This window comes from Lutjanus erythropterus, chromosome 10 (genome assembly GCF_056507025.1).
Source record: "Lutjanus erythropterus isolate fLutEry1 chromosome 10, fLutEry1.hap2, whole genome shotgun sequence".
Lineage (NCBI taxonomy): Eukaryota > Metazoa > Chordata > Actinopteri > Lutjaniformes > Lutjanidae > Lutjanus > Lutjanus erythropterus.
The window spans coordinates 12,013,555-12,033,364 of NC_139326.1; the positions used below are offsets into that span (position 1 = coordinate 12,013,555).

The following is a 19,810-nucleotide window of genomic DNA, read 5'->3' on the forward strand; positions in this document are numbered from 1 at the left end:
TGTTTTGTATAGAAGTCTGTACTTATTTTCGTAAATGTTTGACTTTTACTAACATTTAATTATCTCCAAAATCCAGAAAGAAATTGATCAGACTAAAATTTGAGTAAACAAGTACATGTTTTGTCGGATTAATTGCATTCCGGATATTACAGTGGCTTTTAATTATTTAAAAAAAACACGAATTCAATCAACAATCTATGTAGCTCTATATAATATTAAACAGATATTTAAACTGAGTTTGGTGACACTTTGAACTTACACCTATTTAAGAATATGGGGGCAGTAAATTACGGCTTTCTAATTGCGTCCTATGTTTTTTTTTTCTTTTTTTCATACCATAAACCTAGTTCAGAAACACTTTTCCATGACTAATATGATTAACGGGAGAAAAAATCCGGGGGTGCCTGCTATGTGCGGACGGGTACGAGCGGAAGCCGCGTTTGTTGTTCTTCCTTCTGTTTCCGAGACGTTCAGGGTCTAAACGGGTTCAACAGCCGTGTCTGCATGTCTCTACTAATTCACTCTATAAATCGTCTTCTACCGCCCCCGAATGAAGGTAATGTCAATTCTCATTTTGTTCTTATGCTGCGGACACTTTGTCCAGGCTGTCCCGGGTTGAATTTCACAGTTAAATCCGCTTCCATCGGTCTCCCCCGCAGTCCGCCTCGGTGAGCCCGGGTGGCGTGCGCCCTGCAGCCGCTAGCCAAACAAATCCAGCGCCGTGCTTTAAGCTCGCTGGGCGGTTAACCTCTTCGTGCTCTGTTTCGATGATATTTTGATAGTTATGAGACACTTTGAAACGTAGAAACGGGCACATCCAGGGGGCGTGTTTACCTCGTTGTCAGGTGTGACAGCTGGTGAGCGGTGGGCCGAACTTCTCCTGAACGGGCCCGTCCGTCCATGTAACGTTAACTTGCGTGCTTGTCACTTTTGACACTAGGGCTATGTTTGGACACTCAGCCTCTCAGCTGTTGGTGCAGTTGCCATCGGTACATTTTTTCCATTTACAAATAAACTCCCGCCTTGTTAAAATAATAACTCCGCGGTTTCAAAGCAACAGATTCAGAGTTATCAGTGAAGGTAATGTCTAAAATGTTGATATCATCTCAGGCGTGTGAAGTCCTCGTTGCAACTTCAGTTCCGTGCCTGCTATCTCCGTGTGGTTGTGATATGAACAAACGCCAGCAGGCCGTATATCTGTCTGCAGCCGCTGCTGCCGCTTACTTGTGACCCAGTCGTGTGTAAACAGGTTATGTAATTCTTTTCCAAACTTGTTCACCCTCAGCCAACCTCATGGCGGCTGAATGCACATTAGACACACTGTTCTTTTTCTCTTTGCACACATGCATTGTGCTTAGAATTAGGGAGATAATAACTAAAGCATGCAATATTACACGTTTATTATGTATCTGTGCACCTGAGCCATGCATGTGCTGCAGGGGAGTTAAAATCACCTGCAAGCTCCTGCTGCAAGCTGGGTGCTGTGAGAGAAGACCTCCTGCAGCTTCTAAAAACTGCAAAGCAGATGTGATTTTCACAGCATAAGGAGTACATATATATTTGGATTTTTGCGTTTGCTTTCAAACTACACTCACTGTGTCTGAGAAAAATCTAGTAGAGTTCATATGATAACCAATCAGATACAGACATACATATATTTTTCATTTTATTAAGACAGAACTTTAAGTTCAGAACACTTTGTCCCTAACACTATGATGTAACTTTAAAGCCTTGTAATGTGGTTGTTGCATTAATCAAACTCTGATGTAGGGATGTAAATTTTGTGCATTTCCAATAATTGAAAATGTTAATCAATTAATTGATTAATCATTAATAATTGATGAATACAAAAGGCACCCTTTTTTCATTTAAAGGTTATTTAAGCAATTCCAGCATGAAAAGAATAATAAAAAATAAGGGTCTTGCTTCACACTGCTGCTGTTGCATGCCTGTTTTCTGAAGAAAATGTATAGAATTCCTTTAATGAATTTTAATCAGTTAAATTCTTAACAGCAATTAATGATTAATCTTAAACATTCCTACTCTGAGGTGGTATATTCTCTCATACTATGACACACATACTAATCTATACAGATATATCTTGTCTTTGTTTGAATTTTTCCTTTATTTTTACTTGCTTTGGAAAAATACACATTCTGGTTCATTTTTGTAACATAAAGTGTGTTCATAACAGCGATAAATGTAATATAATAATGTAATAAACATTCAGGGAGGCAGCATGAAAACACACCTTTCCAAAGGCTAACATGCATTGTTTTTTAGGCACAAGTCTGTAGACAAGATTACATCTGTGGAGTCCAAATTAGAATCAAGATGAGTTCCAATTTGGTTTTAAGCCAAAATAAAAGCAAATCAAGGTCTGTTGTGTATGCTTTGGTTGGTATGATTTATTTCTGTACTCTGCCCTTCGAAGTTCAACAACTGTGACCTACAGGTTGAAGTTTGTTACTTCTTGTTGTTGTGTCTGGTTGAGCTGTGCATTATCAATTAAATCAGCACCATAAAATTAATAATAACATTTGTCCAGTCTTGAGGTATTATTACAATTTGGCAAACACATCTGGTGGAACACGGTATCAAATAATCATGATGTTCAATGCACATAACTGTTGTATCACATGAGCCCAAAAGACACAATTTTGTTACTCAATATTTGTTAGTTTAATTTATAGTTATAATCTCATGCTGCATTGACACTTGAATTCCCTTTATATTATTTAAGTATCTATCTAACCATCTATCTGCTTATTATTAGTTATTATTAGATTATTAGTTTACACAACAGAATTCTGTAAAATTATAACATCATTATCATCATCATGTAATTTCACTGAAAGTCTGAATTAAGATGACAGAAAAGTTTGAGAAGTCGACTGAAGTGCGGAGTCAAAAATGAGTCATGTAGCAGCATTTGTGTGTGATTACAGACACGTTTTCCTTTTAAAGTCATATGATCACTGCATATCTGTGTAAGTCATACTTTCAGAAAGCAACCTTTATTTCAAAACATTTTTGCATGAATCAGTTTGGAGGCGAGAGCACATCAGGACAGGATTTATGCCCAAACGTTTTGGCTGTTGATTGTGATTCTTCTGAGACTCTGGTAGGTGAGCTGCTGTTGAAGTGGAGTTTTATAATCTGGACTAAAATTCCAGCTTTTTGGTAATGTTGTAAATATATAGTCTCACAGAATTAGTTCCCCATCTTGATTTAGCTTTGACAGTGTTGAATCCCATCATACTGATAATTAAACGATCTACAGCTATGACATCAGTGTCTCAGCTCTTTATATAGACGCCAGTTTTAGTTCCAGTGTGTCATAACTGTCCTCCAGGTGCTTCCTCTCTGGTTTTGGGGGTTTGGCTCATATTTGGTCAAAGCTTTGTTCTGTTCTCAGGGTGGAAAATCACCTTCATCCAGCAGTCATGTGCCGGTAAATCTCTTTGAGGTTGCTGAGGTCACTGACTCCACCAGCTACTTGAAAAGACGGTCATTTATTTGGTTATTCTTGTTTGTTAAAAGATCTAAACGTGGAAAATGTGTTGCTGGTGGCTGGAGAATTTGGGACATTCACTGGGGCCTTGAAGAAAAAAAAAAAAGACATCTTTGTTGTTGGTGCATGTTTGTATGGATCCATTTGCAAAGAAATTAGGGTTTCACACATGACTGTCAGCTTTTTGTGCAAGAATTCAGCTGTATTTCATGATGCTTCAAGTCTAGCTGTTGAGAAAAGTGTGGAGTTGTTATCAGAATTAAACAGAACATACTGTTTATTTCAAGACATGCCGCAATAATGGTGGGAAATCACTTACCAAGTATCGCTATTTTAATTAAATTATATCTGAATTGTTTTAATTATTTCACATAAATCCAGTGGGACACTCTTGTGTATCGTGTTACAGAGATTGGGGATGAAAAAAAAAAGCTTCATAGAATGACTGGAGGTCTAAAGGTCAGCAGGAACTCCAAGACCTTCTGTTGCCTTTTTAAAATTTTATTCTTATTATTTGTCTTGTTGCCACCTCAGTGCCAACTAACGAGTTGGTCTCAGAATTTAAGCTAAAATCTCTTTGTTGTTTCTTTGTTTTTCAGATTAACAGGTATGCCAAAGGAAAAATATGATCCTCCAGATCCCCGTAGATGTTACACCATCATGTCAGCCGAGGAGGCGGCCAATGGGAAGAAGTCTTACTGGGCCGAGCTTGAGATATCTGGTCAGTCTAACAAGCATCCTCTGGGTCTGCTTCTTGTATCTGTACCCAAACAGATAGAAGTGAAACCCAGCTCTGGGTTCCAGGACTGAAAATCACTACCTTAAAGTTTTTGCAATATTTGATTTTTCTATTATTTAATGTTATTTTTCTAAAACCCAAACATAGTCAGCTTAAAATGATAATAAATGAAAAAAGGGAAAATCTCCATATTTGAGACTGAAATCAGCCTGTATGCCATTTTGCATGAAAAATGATCAATCGACTATCAAAATATTTTAGTACTTTAGTTCTTTTACTACTTGCCCAAGTGAGTTGTCATATTCACTTGCCTAACATTGGTGCTTTACATGCCCCAGACAAGTTGGCAGGCCTTATTTTTGAGCCGTGCAGTTAGTGAGAATGTTGTTAACACTGTTTATCTCAGACAGAAAATAAATCTGCACCAGTTTTGATAATTGATTTATCATGATTTATAAGGAATCGGCCTTGGATTTAGAGAAATAAAGAATGAAAGTTTCAATATTGACTGACACTTTATAGACCAAAGGAGTAACTGATTTATAAAGAAAACATTCAGCAGATGAATCTATGATGAAAATAATCACAAGTTGCAGCCCTACCAAAAGATGTCAAGATGTTGTTGGTTACACAACTCCTAATTAATGTCATAACCTCTAGTGAAACTGAAAAAATGAGTATTCATGTTCAAAACAGTTTCCCAGAAAGGTTTAAAGTTAATAATAAACATGCAACTAGACGTTGATCGGTTTTCTTGTTTATTTTGGGTCCTTTCAGGTTTTATCTGGTTTTAATGTCATATGATGGTCTAAATCCTTTTATGTGTATTTTTTCTACCCTGAAACGAATTATGTTCTGGTTGAAAAACTGAGTGTAATTCTTGTTTTGACATGGAAAAAGTCTGAAATTAAAATGGTTTGAAAGGAAGCAGATGTTTGCCAGAAAACAAAAATGTCATCAGTTTTCAATAAAAATCTTGCTAAGTCTTGAAGAACCACAGTCTGTTTTGTGTCCTGGTTCAAATGATGACAAAGCTCATATATAATAAAATCAGTTTTTTTCTCCTGTGATCTGAAAGTGATGTCCTTTTAAAGACAATCTGTTGTACACTTGTTTGTGTTGACACAGGACGGGTGAGAAGTCTGAGCAGCTCGTTATGGACACTCACCCATCTGACGGCACTGCACATCAATGACAACAACCTGACCCGCATCCCGCCGGACATCGCCAAGCTGCCCAACCTGGTCTACCTGAACCTGTCGTCCAATAAGCTCCGCAGCCTGCCCGCCGAACTGGGTAACATGGTCTCTCTCAGGTAGGCTGTCAGCGCGGTTGGTCCTGAGATACTTTTAGAGATTTCAAGGACATGACTGACATCAATTCACAATGTAGTAAACATGGACGGACTGAATTCACTAGAACACCATGCTTCCTCACAGCAGCAGTATCTACTGTTGCTAATACACTGACTGCTTTACTTTGCCATCAGACAGCCTTTTCCGACAAGATACCGCCATTATTTAATCCAAATATCACTCCAGTGGCAAAGTCTGACTTGCTGACGGCATCTACTGTAGTTAATACACTGACTATCAATGAGTACCTCATACAGCCCCACTTCAAACAGTCAGAACTATCTCTTTAAATTAGTGTCCAATCATCCTGTCTCCTTTAAGAGGCACAGTGATAGGATGAACAAATAGTAAAATTCAATGGAGATCTGCTCAGTGAATTATAACATGGCACACAACGGCCAAATACAACCAGGGGTTTTTAAGTGATAACTGTCTCTGTGTAAACACTGCAGGGTTTTCCCCAGGAAATTAACGGAGGCGATGAACTCTGACTGTGACTGATTGAGGTTCCTCTTCTTCACAGTGGCCATTGCATGCTCCTGTGATAGGAGACAAGATGCCGTGTCCTTGCTATATGTAAAAATGTGATCAGATGTTTATCTGAAGCTTATATGAGGCTTCATGAGTCTCAGACAAATCAAGTGGATATCGTCCAAAGTTACAACTGCTTTTGTCTCCTAGCACAGAAACACTGTGGAGACGCAAAAAGGGAATTCTTTACAAAAAAGTTCAAAGTTTCCCCTTTTTAAAAGTAAAGAATTCCCTTTTTGCATTTCCACAGACAGTGTTTGCACGCTGAAAAACAAAAAAGACTAACTCAGACTGCTGAAGCCTCATATGAACCTCAGATAAACTAAAAGCACATTAGCTATGGGTCTATTAATTGCCAGAATGAACTGAATGAATGCATTGATTAAAGACAGACTTGAAAAAAACCTTCTTTAAATACTGAATGTAACTGCTCTTTCTGTGTGATGTAGCACATCACATTATTTTTGTCTTGAAAAAGAAAATTATTCTTTGGATTCATTCAAGGGATTACATACCAACAATCCTAAAGCAATAGAAGAAGAAAAGTGATCAAAAACAGGGTGATTAAAACACAGCGATCAAACAGTCAGAGGAAAGAGGAGGATTATGAAATGTGTGGGTGAGAATAGATACCCCGCGGGGCTCAGAAAAGCATCACCTCAAAACTGACAAACAAACAAAAACGAAGATGACAAGCAAAGACACATTTTGACTGAAATACTTAATTGAAGTGACAACAAAGGACCATGTGGTCAGAGATGTTTTGACATAAGTAAAAATAAATCACTGACAAGGAAATACCACATTATTTGAAAAAGAAAGAAAAGACTGAAACACAAAATACTGAGATTTTTGTACCATTCCTTGCAGGGAATTGCTTTTAAACAACAATCTTTTACGAGTTCTGCCTTATGAACTTGGGAGGCTTTTCCAGCTACAAACCCTGGGGCTAAAAGGTGAGTCTTCATTTTTATTATTTACATTATTTTGGAGAGGAACTCAAATATATATTTTCAATTAACTTCTGACCGTTTTAAATTATCACTGTCCACCACCGTCATCATTTTTAAATACTTTCGTAGAAACTGATGGTTAAAGTGACTGGTGAATCAAGACAAAAGTGTCCCCCACTTTTTGTAATTTTATGTTTTATGGTACTTTTTCAGGAAACCCTTTGTCCCAAGACATCCTCAATCTGTACCAGGAGCCGGATGGAACCAGAAAGCTTTTGAACTACATGCTCGACAATCTAGCAGGTAAATGGCTTGGTCGCTTCACCTTACCACGCAGCCGATTATTGGAACTCATGCATTTTTAACCGGCAGCCACACGGGTATATCATAGCAGGTATACTATTGTGTCTGTCACAGACAAGTGAGCGCTTATCCCTAATTTACTCTTGCCCTGTTTCCAGTGCACCCAGAGCAGCTCCCCCAAAGACCTTGGATCACTCTGAAAGAGCGAGACCAAATGATTCCCACAGGTACGTTCATCAGGGTCAAAGTTATTGCATGTTACACCTTCAACATCTTGGTGGAGTATGTTTGTGTCAGTAGGTTAAACATATATTCCTTTGTACTTAAAGCTGTATCAGTCTGGATTTCATATAAAAATTTGCCTTTACAGTTTAAATCACCGACTGCATCCCCACTTACTGAGACACTGTCTGCCCTTCTTCCCAAATTGTGAAACTGTGATGGTCATTAATTAATTTACTGATAGGACATGTAAACGTACACTGTCTTCTAAACCAATGGTGGTAAGTGGTAAAAGAAGAAGTTTTTTTGTATACTACAATACTTATCAAATAACAGAGTCAGATGGATGGTCTATAGAAATATTAAAATAATTCCATCACATTTCAGTTCATTTGAGGATAATAAAGCATTCAGGTAAAAGTCCAGATTAAACCAGTAATCAGGACTAGTTACTGGTATCAGTAAGATCTCCTGAAAAGTTTTGTGACTGCATCTTGCACAGCACTATTGCCTTGACAAAATCTGTCTGCAGACAGACATATATATGCAACTGCCAAAGTAGTCAAAACCACCTCTGTGGTCGTTCCTGCTGCAGTAGGTGTCTTCAGGACCAGATTTTGCAGCAGACTCACAAGGTGAAATTTTACCTAGTGTCTTAGAGTGGATGGGAATAATTTAAACTGGGCTACAGTGATCTAGGGCTTCAAATGAATGTGGGCCATGGGGCATAAAGCCTTCATTTTGATCTAAACTAAACATGTAAAGTTTCTTGGCTGCATCTTGCACAGTGGTGACACCTTAACAAAATCTGTCCACCAGCAGACATATAAACACCTGTCTAAGTGCACAAAACCACTTCTGTGGTGGTTTCTGCTACAGTAGGTGTCTACAAGACCAATTTTGCCATGATGACACGCAGAATCACAAGATCAACTCACTAGATAGAAAGTAGACACTGTTTTATTATCTATAGCCTCCCTCAGCAGTGTTTGATCTGCCAAGTCAGTAAACATGAACATGTTGTGTTTAGTTCACTTACATCACCGTCCTGGATTTTGGGTTTGGACATCTTTGTGTCAAAAATGTGTCAGTACAAAACACTTAGACACACAATTACAGGCTTAGCGGAGCAGTTAGGTCAGAGGGTATAGTATTTCATTTAGCCGCCAAGTGAGATGTAACTCACTCACAACCTCATTCTTTATTTATAAAGCACATCCAAGCAACACAAGTTGACAAGAGAGCTGTTTGCAAGTGCAAAATCTAAATATGTTCCTTGTGTGTGTGTTGCAGTTGTGGCACCAGTCATACAGATGTTTGAATGCAGACAGAAATTAGAAACGTGATACAGATCGTCTTTTTTTCAGAATCACAAATATTCCTTGAATAAATATTTAATTTCATATCATACTGTCCACGAAAATGAAAACAAGTAATAAGAAGAGGTGTGCTGAGTAAGGTTCACGTCATTCAGTTTCATTCAAAGTACAAACAGTGCAGGCTTTAGTCAAATATCTTTCCAAAAGTAATAAGCTGGAGTATTTGCATAAGAATATGTTTGTTTTGCGACTGACCCAGTTCCCGTAGGGCAGCAAACACCAAAGGAATAAAAAAAACAATATGGATCTCAATCATAATAATTTAGTATTTTTCCGACTCTGTTATTTAGTTGATGTCTCTTCTTCTCTTCATCTTCTGCTGTAGCTGTGTTCACAGTCATGTGCTACAACGTGCTGTGTGACAAGTACGCCACGCGACAGCTGTATGGCTACTGTCCATCCTGGGCCCTCAACTGGGAGTACCGGAAGAAAGGCATCATGGAAGAAATCACAAACTGTGACGCTGACATCATCAGCCTGCAGGTAGAAAAAAGGGTCACTCAGTACATTGCCACATTGGTGCTTTCAGCTGAACGCTAACGTCGGCATGCTAACATGCTCTTAATGACAATGCTTGACAAAGTTCACCATCTTAGTTAAGCATGTTAGCATGCTAACAATAGCTGATTGGCACTAAACACAAAGTAGAGCTGAAGCTGATAGAAATGTAATTAGTTTTGCAGGAAAAGTCAGAGGATCACCAAAGTAATTAGAATTTATCCTCTGGTGACAAGTGTCTGACACAGAATTCATATTTGTTTACTAACTTTTCTGAGTAGAGGAGAGAGTGTTTAGTTCAGCTTTGGCTGATCTGAAATAAAGGGTCAACTTAAAATGCATGACTAAAACACACCTGCCTCTGATTGGCTGTGTTTGTAGCTGTTTACAGTATTGCTTCAGCTCACTTGTTACCATTAAGGCAAAGGAAGTCTTCACCCGCCGTCTGCCGTCCTCTGACTTCAAATGACCAAGCGAGGATGATTCACTCAGAACAAAGTCAGTTTTAGTAGAGCATGAAACTGATTTATGGAGTCGTTCAGTGTTGTAATTATCAGACTGTACTCTGTACAGAGCTGCACAGCCACTATCAACTCTTTAGAAAAATCCACAGTATCCAACTATTCCCCTTCAACACAACTGAGCCATTGTCTAGTAGTTAAAGAGGAGGACATTACTGATTAACTGTAGTCAGTTTATATTCCTGTCCTCAGGAAAGGAAACTATGTTTGTCTTCCTGAAGGGTCTGAAAAGTTCCTACAAATATATTTTCAGACAAGTCTTTTTAATAGTCTTACAAGCTTCTTTTAGTCAATGAAATTTGGGAATAGTTTTGAATTTTCAGACTTCAGTAGGGGCAGAATATTTGGGAAAAGGGAAAAAAGAGAGACGTTTACATGAATGGCAGGAACTGATCAGTATATTTTGCAGTTTAACTTAATTTGATTCTCAGTGTTAGTTGGTAGTTTGGGGTCAGACCTGTTGGAGATCACATCATTTAACTAAAAAAAACTGGAAAAGTTTGTTTTAAGTGTCTTCCTTCATAGCTACTTTTGAAATGGAAAGTTAGAGAAGTTAATGTCATTGCATCAAAATGAATGATGGGATTGAGTTGATAGAGCCGTCAAGTGGAAATGAAAACATTTGGTCAGTCTTGGAATGTGATTAATGTCCAAAAAATCTTGATGTTGCTTAGTCTTTCCCATGAGAATGTTTTGTTTTTGTTTTTTTTAACTTTTATGGAAAGACATTTTCAGCATGAGGAACATCATTTGGATCAGAGAAATTGGGAAATTATATTTGGCATTTATATTTGGCACATGTGGTTAAAAAATTACTTTCGGGTATAAAATGTGTTTCTGCATTGTCATGATGAGTTGATCCCCTATTCACCTACTCTGCCAGGCATGTGAGAGTTTTTCTAGACTGTCTAGTCAGAAAGATTATAAGACCTTACTGTGTTTCAGCGTCTTGATCTGCTGGTTGGAGACTCGATTCTGCTAGAGTAGATAGCTAAGAAGAGCCTTGCATGCCTCTCTTTGTGACCTTGTTTGTCTCTTCTTTTTTCACTTGAAAAGATTGTTTATCAAGCCACAACTGTTGTGTGGGGTCTGTTTCCGGGTACTGCTCAGAAGGTTTTTTACTTTTTTTTTACGTTCATGAAAATAGCATCTCATCTGAAAGTGCAATTCTTTTTATTCATCAGCTGATGATCACTCTTCACTCTGTTCCAAACCCCTTCACACACACATTCCATTGACTAATCTAGTTGACATTTCTTGCCCTCTGTGTCTGCAGGAGGTGGAGACAGAGCAGTACTACACTTTGTTTCTGGAAACACTAAAAGATCGCGGCTACGACGGCTACTTCTGCCCAAAGTCTCGTGCCAAACTGGTTTCTGAACAGGAGAGGAAACATGTGGACGGCTGCGCTATTTTCTTCAAGACCGAGAAGTGAGTTTAAGAGCTTTACTTTTTAAACTTTACAGAACATGATGTATTGGATGCATTGGTGTATTTGTAGTTTTTTGTTATGTTTGGATTCATGTGTGTAGTAAAGCAGGGAGGCTTTAACAGGTAGAATTCAAGCTTGAGCGATCAAAGTCCTCCATGGATATTTATGCTGCTCTGTGTTTCTGCAGATTCACTTTGGTCCAGAAACACACTGTGGAGTTCAACCAGGTAGCTATGGCCAACTCTGAGGGTTCTGAGGTCATGCTGAACAGGGTGATGACCAAAGACAACATCGGAGTGGCCGTCCTGCTCGAGGTCAACAAGGACATGTTCTCCGGTGGTAAGAACAGACAGAATCACTCTGTGAACAATCTACAAATCATACATCTACCCAAAACAGTGGATCTAATGCTACTATGCCTTGTCTCATTGTGCTGTATTGCAAGGTGACCTTTCAGGCCTCCAAGTATTTAAGCTTCTCAGAAACAAACCCATTTTTGCCCAGTAATCACAATAGCAGAATTTTAAAGTTTGATACAATACTGGTATAAAAAGTTGATACTTGATACACCACATCAAAAAGACAATAGTCCTAGGTACACAAAATACGATATTTTTTACTATACTATTGGTATCATTAACAGATATTGTATCATTTGCTATCACATGGTATCTGAAAAGTATCAGTACTTTTAACAACCCTAGTTCAAAGTTGTAAAAAGACAACAACAATATAATCCTCTGGAGAAGTAACTGAATATGATTTTCATTTAGAAATTAATCTGTCAACTATTGTTTTAAGTTAATTTAGTATATAACATGTCATACACAAATGTAAAAGGATCCAGCGAACACTCCACCATCCAGACATATTCAGTTTAGAATGATATAACACAGAAAACAGAAAATCCTTCAATTTAAAACTGTTTGCTGAAAAATCAACTACTAATAGATCCAGCTCAGGTATATGATCAATTGTATTTGTTTTGCAGTTTAACAGTTAAAAAGACCATACATAGTGTTGTTATTATTACATACAATATAAACATTGATCCATGGTTGCAGTGTAGATAAACAGTGTAACCGAAAAATAAATTAATAACATAGCAGTCACCTTCCAAGCAGCAATTCAGAATCGTAGGTTTGTCAAATAGATAAAAGTGACACAGGAGAATCTGCAGCAACGTCTTTGTACCACAAGGTGTCACTAGTGACTTTGATTAGAAATCAACAAAACCCAGTAATCCCATCCCATCAGTGAAGTGATATAGGATGAAAGAATGGTTATTGTTCAGTTGTGGTTTTCACGACTGAATATCATACAATCAGTATTTATTATTCACTCTTTAAAGGTCCAGTGTGTAAGATTTATGGGTATCTATTGACAAAATATGTAAATATTCATATGTATATTTTCATTAGTGTACAATCATCTAAAAAAAGGAACTGTCATGTTTTTGTAACCTTAGAATGAGCCCTTTATATCTAAAAAGAGCACAGATCCATGGAGGCTGCCATGTTGCACCACCATGTTTCTACTGTAGCCCAGAACAGACAAACCAAACACTGGCTTTGATGCAGCCTTTCATGTTTTTTGCAGCCACTGTAGTTCCTCCTGTGAAAAAGAGGAAGGGATGAGGTGTTCACAATCTTGCAAGCTTTTTTTTCGACCTTCATTTACAGTAGACCTTCCCTTTTTGTGGTTGATTTATTTCCTTTCACTCATGTTCTGTAAATCCTTCTCTTCCGTTTAATTATTTTACATTTTCAGCATTTCTTTAGTTTCTAAGGTTGCATCAGACCTCTGTGCTTTTCTGAAACCAAAATAAGTCCACTATCAGGGTTTATTTGGCCATTTGGGATTTTTAACATGCCTTTTTTTTGTTTTGTTTTGTTTTTTGTATTTTAGGTTTTGACATTTTTATAATCCTGTTTAGATTTCTGTCTCTTTTTTCTTTTTGTCTGAAACATTTTACCTGTTTTATCAATGTGCAGTTATATTGGATCTGATTTAAATCCATTTTTTTTTTCAATTCACTGCATTTCTGTTGTATCATTCAGTTTTTTCTTCTCTGTTCAGGCATGAAGCCACCACAGGAGAGGCAGCTGATCCTGGTGGCCAATGCCCACATGCACTGGGACCCCGAGTACTCGGACGTCAAGTTGATCCAAACCATGATGTTCCTGTCGGAGCTGAAGAGCATCGCTGAGAGGGCCTCAGGCTCTGTGGCGACCGGTTCGCCGACCTCCGACCCGTCCTCCATCCCCATCGTCCTGTGTGCTGACCTCAACTCACTGCCCGACTCCGGTATGACTGTCTCACTTGTTGACGCTTTCGTCTCTAAGTCCTCCTCAGTTTATGTTTCTGCAAATTTAGTTTTATATGTTGGATAACTTTGTATCAAATTTTCAAATACTGTAATTTGCACAGTGTGATTCTCCTGAACTAGTATACTGTTAAAGGGGAAATCTGTTAGAAACTTACTGAAATAAATCATTAAAATGACCATGATATGTCATCAGAGATCAAGGTCGCATGCTAAGCTTTACTTGACATGAACACTACAGGTGCAATGTGGAAATTTCCATTCCGGACAGGGATAACTGTTTTGTCCATTTCACATTAATCAGAGTTCAAGTTAATGCTGATGTTTTGCAGAATAAGTAAATTGTCTGTTTATGAATCGAAGAAATAATTTATAATCTTGTAGAAGGCCCAGATATTAATAACTTTTAAATTGAGCAAAATGTTAAAGGGGTCTGGTAGGCAGTGAGACAGAGTGACACTCAGCTTATCGTCCATAGAGTGCTATTTCAGAGCAGTGGGCTTTTGTTTTTAGGATAATGGGTTTAACTTTACATTGACAGATGATGTACAGTTATAAACAGCTGATCATCTTACAGTGGAAGACTCGTCGTCCCTTGTTATTTTCAGTTTATACGGTTGTGGACATCCTGCACTCCTGCAGAGCTCCTTCAGCCTGCCTGTAGGTCATATATTAGTAGTTTGTATATTAAACAGGATTACAACCTACTTAATGTATAGTTTGTGGCTACAACTTGCTATTTGGACTGCATTACTTATTCTTTACCCACGTTGGCTACATATTGCTCCTTTAAGTCTCTTAGAGTATTTACTCATTGCTTACAGCCTTTCAGACAATAAATGACTCTATTGGACATGACTTCTCCATGAAGATAAACACTCACTATAGATTTTGGGGCCATTTTTAGGGTTTTGAAAAATATAATGGATATACTGGATTAATATGGTGCAACTTTACAATAAAACTAAACCCTTGTTTGATCAAGGTGTGGTGGAATACCTGAGCAACGGAGGAGTGGCAGAGAACCACAAGGACTTTAAGGAGCTACGCTACAATGAATGTCTGACCAACTTCAGCTGCAACGGCAAGAACGGCAACTCAGACGGAAGCATAACACACAGCTTCCAGCTGAAGAGTGCCTACGACAGCAATCTGATGCCTTACACCAACTACACATATGACTTCAAGGTAAAAACCTCTGTGTGTTGCAGTGTTTGTAAGATTTAAATATGTAATTTGCTGACTAGTTTTGACTTTTGGGTCCTACAGACTGCCATTTGTCTTCTTTCATTTCTGTGAGCTAACATATCAACTATCAGGCTCTTGAAACTTGCATGACTTCATTGAATTACGCAACTGAAGCCAGTTTCAAAAGTCTGTTAGTAGATTTTCAGTTTGCACAAAAATAAACAGAAGCCAATGGAGAATTACATCAAATCAAATTTGTGAAACAGCATGGTTTCCAAATTGGTTACTGAACGATAACAATGTGATTTGTAGTAATTGGGCCAAAACATGTAAACCACTGGTGTGGTTCACGAAGAAGTCAAGTTTGGAGATCCAGTGTAACAAACAAGCTGTTACTGGCTTGTGATCATTACTTTTGCACCTACATTTTTGATAATGTATGTGTTGGGGATTAAAAAAGTATAAAAAACAATATTTCCCCATTCAAAAAGGGTTCAGGTACACTGCGTATAGCAAAAAACACTTACGTCATGCTACACACCACCTATATTTCTCAACCAAAAACCTGGAAAAAATAAAATGAATGCTTTGCACCAAAACCACTTATCTTTGAACTTGCCTGAATCTGGTGGATTGTTTCATATCATCTGAGTACTTTCTCTGTGGGAGAGCCTACTAGGAATGGAAAACTCTTGAGCATCGCGCTGTCTAAGTTATGATTTAACCTTTATTGTGCTGCAAAACCCCATAGCAGAACCTTTGTACGCTTTTTGGAAGAGAACGCACTTGCCGTTTGATTGCCTTGTGGTTTCTTCATTGGTTCCTAATGAGTCATGCACGCATTTGTCACATATACTGGTGTTTTTCCTGCTCCTGGTTTTTACATCAGTATTAACGGACTTCCCCTATTGTGCTTCTGTCAGCGACGTTAAAATTACGCAGTCGGCAACAAGTGGATGAGGTTTAATGTTTGAGAAGTTTCTTCCTTTACGCAAACATCAACAGAAACTCTTCCAAAAACAGAATGACAAACACATCAGAGGTTTGACAATCATGGAGGTTGTTCCAAAATATGTTGTCGAACACCAACACTATCCACTTTAGACAAATAATGCACTTGCAGAATAAAGATTCTTGGCAGATCGATAACTCCAAGCCTAAATTATTTTCTTATTTGACTGAAAAATTCTGCATCCAGCTGCTTGTCCCAGTCTTTCCTCAATTAATGTTTTTAAGACCAAAATGTAAAAAGAAATGTTCTTGTGTCTCAGGCTCACAAACCAGACCATTTTATCAAACACATGCTCTTCCTCAGGTCTTCCTATCTACCTTTTGTTTTGAGACAGTTTAGTTCTTTTATACAGTATGTTTATCTGCACAATAGTCTTTAAGAAACTAACTGAAGGGACAAAATTGAAGCTTCTGTCCCCTTTGCAGTCTCTTATTCTTAAGATAAAGTGGCATTAGTAGTGTAGGGTATTATTTGATTTTTATTTCATACAGACATTTTGGGAAATATGCTTTTTTTTTGCCTGCCGAGAGTTAGATGAGCAGACTGATCTCTCCCTCCAAAAGTGACCAGAACCTCTAAAGCTGATCAATTCATTTCTTGTTTGCTTAATTTGTACAAAAAACAAGTGTTAAAATAACAAATCACTGTTTAAAGAGGTCTTACATGCTGCAATATTTCTTGGTCTGGGGCAATAACTGTCAGAATTTGTTACCTTTGGACAGAGACAGGCTAGTTGTGCTAAGCTAACAGTGTCCTGACTGTAGCCTCATGTTCAGAGAATAGAAATCATGGTGGTTTCAATTTTCTCATCTAATTCTTGGCATGAACATGAATAAGCACATTCTCCAAAATGTTAAACTTTTCCTCTCTGACAAAGTTCGAGAAATGTTTTTGAAAAATGTATAAATAGAAAATAGAAACAAATCTTTTAAAAAAAGTATCATTATTGTGGCTTTCTGCCTTGCAAGTTCTTGCCTGGGCCTAGAGAAAGATAGTTGATTCTTTCCTTTGGGTTGGGGCCAGATGGATGAGCGTAATTCACCACAACTGTGTGGTAATAATGGTGGAGAACTCAGCTGCAGAAAGTGATTTGAGTATGATCTAAAAAGCCCTGTTTGGAGGGAGAGAGAGAGAGGGAGAGAGAGGGAGAGAGAGGGAGAGAGAGGGAGAGAGAGAGAGAGAGAGAGAGAGAGAGAGAATACACAAAAATAGATATTCAAATGGTTAAAACTTAAGTTGTTCCTTTTAGGAGGAATAATCAGATGTTATCAGATGTTTGGCTAATTTTGACAATCTTAATACTCACTGGTACAATCACATGTCCATTACAGCTCAGAACATACATACAAACTTAAACTGATACCACATTGTCTTTTGTGTCTGCAGGGCGTGATTGATTACATCTTCTTTTCAAAGACCCACATGAGTGTCCTGGGCCTGCTGGGACCGCTGGACAGCCAGTGGCTCGTCGACAACAACATCACCGGCTGCCCCCACCCCCACATCCCCTCGGACCACTTCTCCCTGCTGGCCCAGCTGGAGCTGCAGCCCCCCCTGCCCCACCCGCTCAACCCCCTCAATGGGCTGCACCTGCCGGTCCACAGGTAGTGCAGCCCGAGAGAGAGCCCCGCCCACCCTTTTTACCCCACCTTCAAACACTGTCCTCCCCCTCCTCCAGCTTTATACAGGACCCTGTACAGTTTACCGATCATGTTAAAACTCAGACACCATTCGACCCCTCCAACCCTAAGAGATACCCACCCAAAAGGAGTGAAGTATTCGCCCATTTGTTGCTCCTTTTTGTGTTTTTGCACATTGTAAATGTTTTATTTACTTTTTCTTTCTCCCCTTTGGAAAGGCTTGATACCAAATGTTGGGCTTGGGATGCAGTTGCTATGGTAACCCCCATGTCAGTTGTTTTTTTTGTTTTTCCTTTATGCCTTAGATATGATCATGACCGCTTGTAGATTCTGCTCCTACAACAACAGACGTAAACTTTTAGAAAGATCAATCCACTAGTTTATTTTCTAATTTTTAAAGTAAAAACACAACATGCTATCAATGCTGCACCACAACATGTACTTTATGTTGTGTTAAAGTCAGTCTATAGAACTGGAACCTGCTATCACTCCCAAATTAACTGACAGGTATTTTGTACAAAAGGATCAACACTACAAACAACTGAATCTAAGTTAAGAATATTGTACCAGGATGTGAAAGGTTTGTTTAAATCAGTCATTTTTGTAAAAACAGATCCATAGTTTCAATTCTAATCAGTGGAGAAACGCCAAAATACTTAATTCAACTACGACTGTGTAAATACCTGCGACTTTTAAACGTAAAAAAGTGCTATTTGGGTGTTTTTAAAAGTAACATGACATACATTGTAACACAAAATTGGTGAATTTTTTATGGGAACTAGAATATGAAATTATCTCACGTCACAGCTGCAGTTCTGAATTTTTGGTCACATAACAGCACCAAGAGTATTGATGACAGGTTGTTTTAGGGGGCTTTCAGATTGATACTTGCCTTTGTGAAAAGAATGGATAGTGTCCCACCAAATTGTCTCTCAAGTTAAATTTTTTCTGGATCACATTTCCACATTGTTTGGAATTATGTTTAAAAACCTGAAACGAATGTCACCTGACTCACCCTTCTTGCAAATCTCAACCTGAAAGCCGCCTCACGGTGCTGTGTGGATGGTACTGAGCTGCCGCATTCACTTGTATGACTGTCCTCTTCTAAAACACGGGTCATGTACCTCTCTTTGATCACTGCTAAAAAATTTTACTTGCAGAGCTATTGTGTTCATCTCGGCTGATACATGCTCAATGTCGTTTTAAAGATGCAACTCATGAGTTTTCCGCAGCGTTATGAAATAATAAAACAGTCAATTCAGGCCAAATTATTGCTCACATCCTAAATTTTTGTCAGCATTGCAACCAAATTAGCCCCCACCCTTCAACTTGATTTGAAAAAGATATTTTAAATCATGAAATATAATTGTAACACAATCGTGACATTAACTAAGATTGCGCTTTACACTTTTAGTTTTTCAAGTTCGTGCTTTCAAACACCTATGGTCTTAAACGAGAATCATCCCGTTTCCTATCACCTGACTGGCCAAAGAATCTCCGCAGAATGAGTGACTTACGCTCTGTCAAGAATAAGATGATATTTATTTCTTGGTGCCAGAGGGAAAAAAAAACTTCCTGAGAAGAATCTGCTCATGATTTGTAACCAGGAGCCGAATGTATTTACCAAAGGCTCACTACGAAATTGGTTGTTGGAGCCTCTGAATGCCAGATTCCTGTGGACTCTAAACTTTGTATATTTGTGTCAGACGATTAGAACTAATAGCCCTTTATGTAAGTTGTAACTCAGGGCTATGCTATGCATTCAGCAGTACCTCTGAAACGACGCGTTGCATCGTACGAGCAAAACCAAACAGGAAGCTATTGTTCTGAAAATCCTTTATAAGCACAGGTAGTATGTATTTACATACATATATGTTGTTGTTGTTGTTGTTGTTGTTGTTGTTGTTGTTGTAGAAGTCCAATGTGTCTTTGTGCATTTTTGATAAAACAGCTGCTGCACTTTTGCTCCATTCTCAAAAAGAACAACTTGGGGAAATTCAAATTTGTCTAATTTTGGAGTTGTCAGAAAGTGCAAAAATCGTTAAGATAAATTCAGTTTAGAGACACTTTGGAGTTTTAAAACATTGCATTTGGTTTTGTTGTGAGGCTTTTAAGAATAGCTCAAATATTAATGTGGGATCAGTAGAATAAATGAATGCAGGGATGGGACTGGGTATCAATACCTGCACCAACACAA

The 19,810-nt window shown here is 38.3% G+C and overlaps 1 protein-coding gene across 1 annotated transcript; it reads left to right on the forward strand.

Annotated features, from left to right (window-relative positions):
- The first annotated feature begins 43 nt into the window (after positions 1-43).
- cnot6l (CCR4-NOT transcription complex, subunit 6-like) lies at positions 44-17,984 on the forward strand. Its single transcript, XM_084728203.1, has 12 exons — positions 44-556; positions 4,114-4,235; positions 5,382-5,568; positions 7,010-7,095; positions 7,306-7,395; positions 7,554-7,622; positions 9,322-9,479; positions 11,292-11,446; positions 11,635-11,786; positions 13,527-13,754; positions 14,759-14,961; positions 17,360-17,984. The coding sequence occupies exons 2-12, from the start codon at positions 4,124-4,126 to the stop codon at positions 17,579-17,581; spliced, it is 1,662 nt and encodes a 553-aa protein (XP_084584329.1). The 5' UTR covers positions 44-556; positions 4,114-4,123; the 3' UTR covers positions 17,582-17,984.
- Positions 17,985-19,810: the final 1,826 nt, after the last annotated feature.

Excerpts from the sequence above, each read along its gene's own strand:
- cnot6l (XM_084728203.1), top strand. The coding sequence starts at position 4,124 with ATGCCAAAGGAAAAATATGATCCTCCAGATCCCCGTAGATGTTACACC. Across the intron at positions 7,396-7,553 it reads CATGCTCGACAATCTAGCAG|TGCACCCAGAGCAGCTCCCC; the intron begins GTAAATGGCTTG and ends CCCTGTTTCCAG. Across the intron at positions 14,962-17,359 it reads ACTACACATATGACTTCAAG|GGCGTGATTGATTACATCTT; the intron begins GTAAAAACCTCT and ends TTGTGTCTGCAG.